Here is an 11,725-nt window from a genome sequence, read left to right as displayed (position 1 = left end):
GAATACTTAGTCAATTTAATATATATGAATATATACATACTAGTATATATATTCATATACATATTTCCTTGATTTTATTTGGTTTAATTAATTAAAATTTTTAATTTGGAGTAAAATTTGCTATTAATTAATATGCTAAAACCCATGATGTTACAGATCATTAGTGGTGTCTGTCGTTGCTACCCAAGCCCTCAAAAGCATAAAAAGACATGTCTATTTTAGAAGAAAAAAATGGTTTAGTTTATTAGAACTAACATAATATAAAAGTAATTCTATTCTACAAGATACTCATATGGCTATGTAAAAAATGGAATGCAACATTAAATAGACTCTCATGGAGTACAATTGAACCTAGATTGCAGGGCAACATGAGCCTGATAGGCCAAACTATCCGAGCAAGAAAAATATATTATTTAAGAAAACAATCAAATCCTATCCACTGCATTTGTTAGTTGTGACTGGTAACTAACAATCAGATTTCATGCACTGTTATCAGAATAGAATAATATAACAAACAATCGGATTCTATACACTGCATTTGCTAGTTGTGACTGGTAACTAGCATTCGAATAGAATATAGTAGAAATGAGAATAACAGATTTCAAACAACATTCCACAAGTCACGTATTGCGAGATGGAATACAAGTAACAACCAATTTTCATGACTACCTCTACCTGGTGAATGAATCTCTCTGTGTATGCATTGCTCTGAAAAATATTGCTACGAGACTTTCTTCTTGCTGAACTGAAATGGTAGTAAAAAAAATAGATCTTGTGGCAGTACTACGACTTGGGATGGCAATGGGCGTATATTACCCATGCCTCGATCTGATCAGTCTCAAGCCACTTAGGTAGTCAGGCGGATGAGGATGATGGATTGGACAACATCCAATGTGAACCGTGGGTTCAACCCACATGAACCAAAAAACAAGAGAAACTATTCCAACCCCACCCAACACGCTAGGCATATAAACCTGTTTTCACTAGGGTGGTTGAACACGGCACTGCTATGTTTGTAGAATTTTGAAAATTCACCATGTTTATCAAAATTCAAACCTGACGTTATGTTTGAACGCTGCACAAGAATTTTCCCCGACTTGAGCGATAATTAAACGCTTTCATATGAAATTCCAAACAGGCTCTTACGATTGATGGTCAGGTCATAGGTAAATCAAGTGCAAACCAGAGAGGCTGAGATCTCCCTTTGTGATTGTCCCCTGCTCTAAACAACATCTAAAGGGCACACGGCAGGAATAGGCTCTACCCTAGGATGAAAGAAGAGTTGATACATACAGCACGTACCAAAACAAAATATCACAATCGTAATTCAAACAAAAGCACGGGAGCAACCACGACCCATTGTTTTTAGAAAATGTTTTTAGAAAATGGAATAGCATTATCCCAGTCATTACATCACAAGATGCACCTAGCCATGACTATTGTTACAACCGGATCAACCAGTCCATTCGATATCAACATTTTCACATCACCACGCTGTCAAATGGAGTTAACAAATAACATTTCTGACAGAGCTAGTTAAAGACTTAAAGGACGCCACCACAAAATTTACAAAAGGCAGGCAGCTTCACCACCAGGGTAGGAATGTAGCCGAGCAAGATGAAAGCTGACAGCATAATGAACAAACTTAACATTAACATTTGCACTGGACAAAATGGGCGAAGCGAAATACTCTACGGTCGACTTTATGAAGACACAATAACTAATGCAGGATTGCGTATTGCTAGCATATAAAAAGAGTAAATGAGCAGAATAGTCCAATGACCTGTGAAGAACTTTAGCAGTAGAAATTTCGAAATGGTACACCTGCAATTCCGGTATCCACTACACAATATCAGTGGGTACCTGGACGATACACTGTTCTGAAACCTTAGAAGACTGAAGGCCAACTAGAAGAAAATATCTTTCCAGATGCCTAACAAAAGTACTCCATTATTTTAACACATTTGATCCTAACTTAAGTAGACAAGACACCAAGACCAGACTACATACTTCGTACTTGATACTGGGCACCTTCCACACTCGTAAAAAAAATAAAAGACAGGAAGGCCCTGATAATTGAACCTGTACAACCACAACCACAGCTAGAGTGCTAGGGATGCAAATGTGCCTGCTCGCAGCCAGCCCGCCCAGGTCTTCTTCACTGGTTAAAGACTATGCCCATTAAGGTCTTCTTCACTGGAGCATATAAATGTTAAAAAACTAAACTGCCCCAACGAGGTGACCAGTTCAACGCTGCACAGAGTTACAACAGTATAGCGTACATGCATAGTCTGTTATAATCATCAGGTGGGTGCTATATTAAATGACCCACAGAGAGGAGATTGTTGGTCTGAGATTAATCTGAAACCTACACTTACTACACTTACGTCACAACCTGAAGCAAAGGCTAATATCCTGAGCCGATGGAACTTCTCCAAGCTCACATCTTACAATGGGGAATGCATGTCTTCAGATACAAGAATTACCATCTGGAGACAATCACGTCAATGTTTTAAAGCATTGACCCTTTGCCTTTCTGTTTCTCCTTCAGTTACATCAACCAGGAACAGTTTCTGAAGTGATGTGTCCACCACTAGCACCAGGGGGATTGAAACCAGTTAACGGCATGGATCTCTGAGCAAAATCAAGCAGCATCTGGCGCTGCTGTTCATTTGTATGAGGAAGGCTTGCACGAAGTAGCTCAACAGGCATCTCCTTACTAGTAGCTTTGGAAGCTTCAGGTCCAATTACAGAGCTTGATGCTTGCATGACAAACATCTGCAGGATACTTTCACACTTACTGACACAGTATTTTGTTAGAAGCCCAAAGAAAGCATCAAATGATGCCTGCCAGAGAGTTCGGTTTGGCACAGTGTAGTTGGTTACAGCATGATGATCAGTCAGTAACTCAGTTGCTTGATCCAGTACTGATTTAATAATTAGAGAAGCACCATCACCAGCAGAGCTACCAAGAGGACGGAGAGGTGGCTGTTCAGATGAACAAACAACAGCAGCAAGGCAAGCACTAAGAGCACCAAGTTCCATGTGATGCACGCAAGACGAAACAGTCTTCGCAAGAGCAATTGTTGTTTCTGCTGCACTAGAGTCTGATGGCAAACCCCCAAACAAGAACCTCAGATGGCGAAAAATCGCCATGCATACTATCCGAGTCAACTCACTGCCAGGGACAAGAAGTCGAAGGTAACGTGCAAAAAACTTACGTCCTTTCGGGAGAGAGACAATACGAAGAAACACAACATCATCCTTCAGAGCTAACCCAGATGAATGACCAGATTTGCTGGGCCCAAGAGGATCAACAAGCTGAAGTGATGCAGCTAGACCTTCAAGGAGGACTTGTTGTCTTTGCTTCAGTTGGAAAGTGTTGTCCTGTGCCTGGCTATACTGCAACAGCCGGTCAATATCATCCACCTCAAGAAGAAGGCAGAGAGCATCTTCAACAGTGACTCTTGCTGCCAGCATTGGTTCTTTCTCCAGGGGCCTCATAATGGACTTCTGATCATGAGAACCATCAGCGGATGAAGGATGGTCAACTTCAAGAAGGGACCGAGGCCTACGTATGGAAGAGAAAGAAACTCTCCCAAGAGCATCAACCTGAAGATATGTGTGCTGATCACTGCTGGATCGTGACTTGGAAGGCAAGTCTTTCATTAATGTTGGGGAGAAATTGGTCTTTTGCCTAGAAGTGGCACCCCTTTTTGCCATACAAGCTTGATGGTAATAATCAACGACATAAGGATCACTGCTGTGACTTGCTGAATGCTGCATCCTTAAGATAGATTCAATCTCTTCAGATGACATGTACTTGGATCTAAACCTTAAACCTCCACTGTCACCATTCTGGCCACCAGTATCAGACGGTGGTTGAGAGAAGCGAGTGTTGTGTTTTCCCCTCCCTGACCTTGATCTCTTGTCTCTTGATGAAGGAACACTGCTAACAGAATCAAACCTGGCTATTATCTCTGGGGTGTGATGGGGATAGAATAGGTGAGGTGGTAAATTTAGGTAACTCTGATGGGATGATTGTACCTGTGCCAATCTCTGCTGTTGCTGAGAGAATAGGAGTGATGAAATTGGGCTATTAGGAAGCGATAATTGTTTATGTAATAAGTTGGGCAGTAGATTAAGATGCTCTCCAGTGAAAGGGTTAACTTGGTTTGACCAATCAATTTGCATTGGATTGTTTACAGGCGGGTTAAGAGCACCATAAGGCATTCCTCCTCCGTATGGTAGTCCATGAGATGGTCTGGCCATATGATATGGCGAACCAGAAAGTGACATGCTCGGAGAACCCATTTGGAGCCCAGCACCAATTGATGGAATGCTCCCATGACGCGTAAGGCCTTGAGCAGGATAAGGTGATCTATCACCACCTGGTGGCGGAAAGGAGGTAAATGAAGATGTTTTTGGTAAAACAATAGGTTCACTTGAGCGGTGCTGCAGTGGCTGCTGAGGGTATGAAGATGTTCGACTTAATGGTTTGGAATTGGAGTCCCCTTGCAGAACTGAAGAATGCGATGACCACCATCTTTTACTTTCCTGGAATTCCTCATTTTCTAATATGTCCTGATCTACCCAGTTTGGAAATTCAACATCCTCAGCCAAGTCAACAGTTAAAGAACCTGAAAATGTTATTGCATAGTTCAGTGATGAATTGAAACACAGGCATACATTCAACATTGAGGATATACAACAGCTCAAACAACAGTTAACACGGTACTCTCTGTGACAGATAATTCTATAAAACTTTCTAGAAGTCGTAATTATATCAGACTCTTGACATGATAAAGATACTCTCAAATTCATAATTACACATGTTAGGCCAAAAATTACACTGGGAATATAAGAATATACACTGAGAATATAAGAATATATATATATATATATATATATATATATATATAAGAATATATATACAGGACTGCTATTATGTGCCTATGCGCAGCGTGCATGCACGCTGCGCACAGGGCTCGCGCACGCCAGACCAAGCCAGCCTCACGCAACCAAAGAAGATCTGACGTGCGCGTTAGCCTCACACAACCGAATGTGCTACCACCCACCACCCCGTGGGCCCACTAGATGACCAAATGCTTTCCCACCCGTGAACAGCGATTGCAACCAGTTGCAACTACGTGCATAGACGAGTTATAGCATGTAATATAGAGTGATTGCAACTACAGATATAAAGTGGTTACACATGTTATAACTAGATTGTCTAACATATTGTAACTGTAGTGTTCACCAGGTTGTAACAAGAATAGTTGTAACTACAACACTGCAATGCTCACCATATTGTAACTCAGTTCTACATATTGTATTTCAACAAGCAACGCTGCAGTTCATCATGTTGTAATTAGAGTGGCTACAATGTTGTAACTACATAAACATAGCTTCTTTATGATTCTAAAACTTCATCAAAATATAGACTTGATGGATCTCATTTTGTTAAGCACATTTTTTCCAACAATATGCTTCAAACGGATCGAAAAACAGATGTGTGGTTATAGAGATTGTATTTTAAGGATTCGAATCAACAAAAGATTCCCTGCATGCATGCATACTGTTAGTTGCAACTACAGACATAGAGTGTTTGTCATGTTGCAACTGCGGTGTTCACCATGTTGTAACTAGATTGTCTACCATGTTGTAATATATTGATTTTATTTTTTCATGTTGCAACTGTACTACTTGATAATGTAGTTTTGATATGCACATTATAACTGCAGTGTTAGACATGTTATAACTGCTCTTAGTTGCATGATGGTAACTGCAGTGTTAGTTGCATGATGCAATTAATTTTATTTTATTTTTTCATGTTGCAATTGTATTGCTTGACTATGTAATTTTGATATGCACATTGTAACTGCAGTGTTAGACATGTTGTAACTGCTTTTAGTTGCATGATGCAATTGATTTGATTTGATTTTTTCATGTTGCAACTGTACTGCTTGACCATGTTGCAACTGTACTGCTTGATCATATTGCAAATATACTGTTAGTTATGTCATAATTGTAGTGTTCACCATGTTGTAACTAGAATGCCTATCTTGTTGTAATTAGTCGACATGCAACACTGCAGTTCATCATATTGTAGTTGCAATATTTAGTATTTTGTAACTAGATTGTCTATCATGTTGTAACTATAGTGTTACATAACATATTGATTTTATTTTTTTATGTTGCAACTATACTCCTTGACCATGTATTTTAATATACATATTGTAATTGCAGTGTTAGACATGTTGTAATTGCTCTTAGTTGCATGATGCAATTGATTTGATTTGTTTTTTTCATGTTTGCAACTGTACTGCTTTGACCATGTTGCAACTGTACTGCTTGACATGTTGTAATTCCTCTTAGTTGCATGATGCAATTAATTTAATTTAATTTTATTAGTTTTTTTTACTGAACTCTGAAGGTAGAAATATCTCACAGTACGAACTTTGCTTGAGACTATTTTGTGACAACATTGTTACACATTTACACTATGAACTCTACTGCTCCGCATATCTATATGTATCTTATTTTCTGCTGCTTTTGTCCGGTTTTAAGTCCTTGTCTTAGAATGGTTATAGTTGTAATTGCCAATATTCCCTTTGTGCCTTAGGATTCAATTTCGTTTAGTAGTACCTTTCGGAATGTTTCATTTTTCTATCTTAACAAGAAAATCGTCCTCTGACTAGTTTTTATTGCAAGTTGCATATGCAAATGAGTGCTACATGATTTGTAACTTTTGTTGCAATATGACTGCATTCCTGTTTTTTTTCATTGAACTACATCTTTCTTTCTTTCATTGAACTACAAATTTTTTAGGCATTTGCTCCCTCTGGTACAACTGACAATGTGGTAATTTCATCTTGTTTGGCAGAATGAGTTAGCTATCCTTGAGCTCATACATGTTGTAACTGTACTGCTTGACCTTGTTACAATTGTATTGTTAGACATGTTGTAACTGTAATGTTCATCAGGTTGTAACTAAAGCATCTATCATGTTGTAACTAGTCGACACTCAACAATGCAGTTCACTATGTTGTACCTGTAGTATTCTCCATGTTGTAACTGGAGTGTCTATCATTATGTAACTATATTACGTAACTCCGTTACAATCCTAAAACTTCATCAAAATATATTCTTCATGGATCTCATATTCATAAGCATATTTTTTTTCAACAATATGCTTCAAACAGATTGAAAATCGGATCTTTTGGTTCGAGAGATTGCATTTTAAAGTTTTGCATATGTGGTCTGGTGGGTGGTTGGATGTGTACATGGCAGCAGCTGATTGGCTATCTTGGTTTGTTTTCTCACGAAATACTCGGCTGGCGTGCACACGGGAAGAAATTGGTCGATCTGGCGCGCACGGAGAGGGAGGATGGCTCGGCCGGGGTACACGCGGCCGGCCAGTGTGTAGCGCGAGGCTATACACACACACACAGTTAATGTCAAATAGTAAAGTTCAATTATATTAAAAAAGTTATATATGATGTGCAGCACAAATAACATATCATCAACACTGAAGTGATGATAGTGAAACCACCTTTGAGAATCAGGTTTCATACCAGACACGTCACAAAATAAACCCCACAATATGAAACTTCAGTACCAACATGCTACAAGGGAAGAAATGTCACTCACTTCCTCTTGAAATGGATCGCCTGTCCCCAATAACACCAGGATTCCGAGTTCCACTAATGCTTCGGTTCAACTGATGGTAAAACATGTGAATTTCTCAGTGGGTGTCAAGTAACAGAAAGCAAGCACAAAAGTAAGGCTAAAACAAAGCGATCATTAAAGCATAAATCCATGTGGAAGCAATACAACATTATCCTTAGAAAAACAATAACATGCCAGCTGATCATTACAAGACATGCTCAATAGCCACAACCTAGGCATTTAGGAGCAACTGGGTCTTAGGTGGGGCCAAAGCCTTGGAAATTGTAAAACATGTCATTGCCATGGCAAAAGAAGATAAAATCAGCAACATTCTGCTAATGTGTGTTGAAGCTGTACATTATCCAGCCCATGCTGGGGGCACAACCACACTGGTATGCAGCCTAGTAAAAGTCTGTCTGCTATGGTGATAGCAAAAACTTCAATGAATACCATTCAGCATACACCAAAAGGCTCAGTGTTTGGAAAGTGGTTTCAAGTCTTAAGATTGAGAACTCAAGTAAATACAGTTAATTTTTGAAACAGAAATCTCAAAATGAAATACTGGAGCAACAAGTTAAAGTCACGTACCTTAAAAAAAGTGCTTGCAAGATCATCAATGTCAGACAAGTTACTCAAATTGTCGATCTGCAGAGCACAGTGGTTGGAATCAGAACACACTGTGTTTAGAATTCAGAATGAAAAGAAGAAAACAAAGCACTAAGAACATGGCATGTATAGGGAATTAGCCCGTTTACACGTGCATGTGTTCCCCTGTAGAACATTAGCTTCAAAAGTTAACAGTTCAAAGGTTGATAGCTAATTCCTTCATAAAGTATTGCATGCAGAATTTGACCATCATAATTAACTCCATGTAACAGTTATTGATAAGTTCATCAGAAAAATACGCCCACCAACTAAAAGTGAGCCATGTTAACTTGCATTAGCTACTAACATAAGCATCTAGGTTGCTCAACAAGTAATAGTAACACCCTCCACTCGTCCCTCGTTCCGGTCTTACCTTCCCTCGAGTCCGAAATCGGGAAGGTGCTTAGGCGAGCAGTGGGAACAAAATCAATGGTGTAACAAGGCCCTATGATTATCTTTGCAATCAACTATTGATCCCAAAATGCAGAAATAGGTCAGTTTGTGCCCTCCAAAAAAATATCTTGGGGTCAAGCAACACAATGAAAGAATCCTAGAAGCTCAAAAGCACCAAAATCCCTAACACTTGTGTGGATAGTAAGCAGCAATTGACTTAAAAAGTCACAAAGGCACCAAAAATAGGCTTGTGATAGAAAGGCCACCATGAACACTATTTATTTCACTATCGTCACTTTATCCAAATAAAACATTCTAAATCACTACCTTATATCCAAATAAACTTTTGCAGTGTTCTAGTGACGCTCAACAGTGTCTTAACAACTGAGCAAAACGATGTGTGCAAGAAGATTCTTCTTACATCCCTGTAGTATGTAATTCATCCTAACAATGAAGCTCTTGTGTTACCAAACAAACTCCAAACCATTCATTCCACACATCGAGGTAAAACCATTGCCTATAACCAAGCACAAATTTTCCACTACAATCACTCAAGTGCCCAATATCTCCAGCACTACTGATGTGAACGATTCCACTAAAATTTGCCCTTGAGGCCCACAGGAATTTATTCTGGATTCCTCCCAGCACTAATCCTCCAATATCAGCTGGGGCCATGCAAAATTGATGTGCTACCGAGAAAGAGATAAAACATACATGTGAACCAAAGGCGTGGATAGTAAGCAGCAATTGACTTAAAAAGTCACAAAGGCACCAAAAATAGGCTTGTGATAGAAAGGCCACCATGAACACTATTTATTTCACTATCGTCACTTTATCCAAATAAAACATTCTGAATCACTATCTTATATCCAAATAAACTTTTGCAGTGTTCTAGTGACGCTCAACAGTGTCTTAACAACTTAGCAAAACGATGTGTTCAAGAAGATTCTTCTTACATCCCTGTAGTATGTAATTCCATCCTAACAATGAAGCTCTTGTGTTACCAAACAAACTCCAAACCATTCATTCCACACATCAAGGTAAAACCATTGCCTATAACCAAGCACACATTTTCCACTACAATCACTCAAGTGCCCAATATCTCCAACACTACTGATGCGAACAGTTCCACTAAATTTTGCCCTTGAGGCCCACAGGAATTTATTCCGGATTCCTCCCAGCACTAATCCTCCACTATCAGCTGGGGCCATGCAAAATTGACGTGCTACCGAGAAAGACACAAACGAAGAATTTGAGGCACACAATTTATAACAAAATATGGCCGCAATGTGGACATGATGGATCCCGAATCCGCACCTCTTCTCCAACAGAAGGGAGCCGGTATAGCCCCTCTTCTGGCCCACTGAATCCACCGCCATTGCCATCGCCGCCGCCATCCTCCAAGCAACCGATGTCGAGCCCCTCCAGTGACTCCTTCCCGAAGAAGGCGTACTGCCCAGCATCAAAATTCTCTGCAGCAAGAAACGCCAGATCATCTTAGCATCGTCAAGGAACAACTTTCCTAACCCAAACTACGAGCAATAACCATGAACAAACGCAAGAACAACACAGGAAACAAATCCAGCAAACAAACTACAATTTTTCTTAATCTTCTCGAATCCAAGAAGCGAATAATTCTCCATCAGTACCGAAAGATTCGCATCAGAAACACAACAGCAAAGGCGCCGACCTGAGTACCCACCAAATCGGCCCAAACAGCTCCATCAACCAACACCAAACAACAACCAGACCGGCGCGACCCAGATCAACCACAGCGAGAAACCCACCAAACGCGCAGCAAATTCAGCGGCGAAGAGCCTCACCTGCGGCGGCAGAGGAGGACGCGCCGCCGCCGCCGCCGTCGGGCTCGACACCCAGCATCCCCTTAGAACCCTAGAAGCAGCAGCGCCGGCAGCAATCGGTGGCGCGCATCTAGAGCTAGGGCTTCGCGCGATTTTCTTCCTGCTTCGGATCTGATAGCTGTGTGAGGGGAAGAGAGCGATAGCTCGGCCTCGGCTGCTCTCTCTCTCTCTCTCTCTCTCTCTCTCTCCTCTCTCTCCTGCCTTAAATAAAAAAATATTTCGGAAATACTAGACGCAGCAGGGAGTTTATGACTCCCAAAGAAAACAAGGATGAAAACTAAAGGGAAAAGCGATTTTTTTATAATTTCTTGAGGCAGTAATAGTAGGACTTAAGAAAAATACGGTCTAAAATTACGAGGCACAGCAAAAGAGAGAGGAGAGAGAGACATTAGCAATGGTAGGGATAAGAGAGAAGAGGACTTCGGCTTCGGCTTGTATGTTACTCTATCTCATGATCATCTATTTATCTTCTTTTCTATTTTTTTTCCGAAGGATGGATATTCACTAAAGCAATGAACAATATAACCCAGATTTTACAAAAAGGTCCTAAAAAGATAAAAAGTACAACCAAAAGACACAGATATATTTTCTTCCACCTCCGTCGAATCGTCGGTCGCCGGAGCAACTGATGGAGATGAGAAGAAGCATAGGTACTGCTAAGACACAACAAAGACTTCAAACGTTGTTGATCAATCGCAGTATAAGCATTCAACTAGGCATAGTCGCACAGTTGAGGAGCTTTCTCATGCGAAAGAACGGGTGAAGAAACATCGATCATCATCATTGTCGTTGTGGTAGACTAAAACGCTGGTGTTGTTGAGCAAATCAACAGCTCAGAACAAGGAACTGGCATCGCCGATGAGGCCAACAGTGACCCAAAAGACAAAACCTCCCTACGACAACTGAGCATAGCACCAGTAACCCATGAACACATGCAGAGAGACAAAGCAAAACTAGGGACAAAAACATCCTTCCCCGACGCCACACACATACATAGACATACCTTATAAGCAATCTACCATGACTGTTGTCAAAGCTAAAGCAGAACCCGCCGATCTTGCCGAAGGCCAATAGGAGAAGTAAAACCTGATGAGGAGCCATCATCAATGACTCCACTCAGCACCCTAGATCTCCACTAAACCAAACCGAACTAC

General features: G+C 40.4%; 1 protein-coding gene across 1 annotated transcript; it reads right to left on the bottom strand.

Moving 5' to 3' along the window:
- Positions 1-1,764: 1,764 nt before the first annotated feature.
- On the bottom strand, positions 1,765-10,962 carry LOC133921627 (protein PAT1 homolog 1-like). The gene is made up of 5 exons (XM_062366588.1): positions 10,533-10,962; positions 10,027-10,181; positions 8,260-8,316; positions 7,654-7,723; positions 1,765-4,640 (listed from the first exon to the last, which is right to left on the bottom strand). The coding sequence occupies exons 1-5, from the start codon at positions 10,588-10,590 to the stop codon at positions 2,557-2,559; spliced, it is 2,424 nt and encodes an 807-aa protein (XP_062222572.1). The 5' UTR covers positions 10,591-10,962; the 3' UTR covers positions 1,765-2,556.
- Between the last annotated feature and the right edge of the window lie 763 nt (positions 10,963-11,725).

This window comes from Phragmites australis, chromosome 1, assembly GCF_958298935.1.
Source record: "Phragmites australis chromosome 1, lpPhrAust1.1, whole genome shotgun sequence".
NCBI lineage: Eukaryota > Viridiplantae > Streptophyta > Magnoliopsida > Poales > Poaceae > Phragmites > Phragmites australis.
Note: the sequence above shows the minus strand (reverse complement) of the source record. Positions and strands in the feature narration are given on the sequence as shown.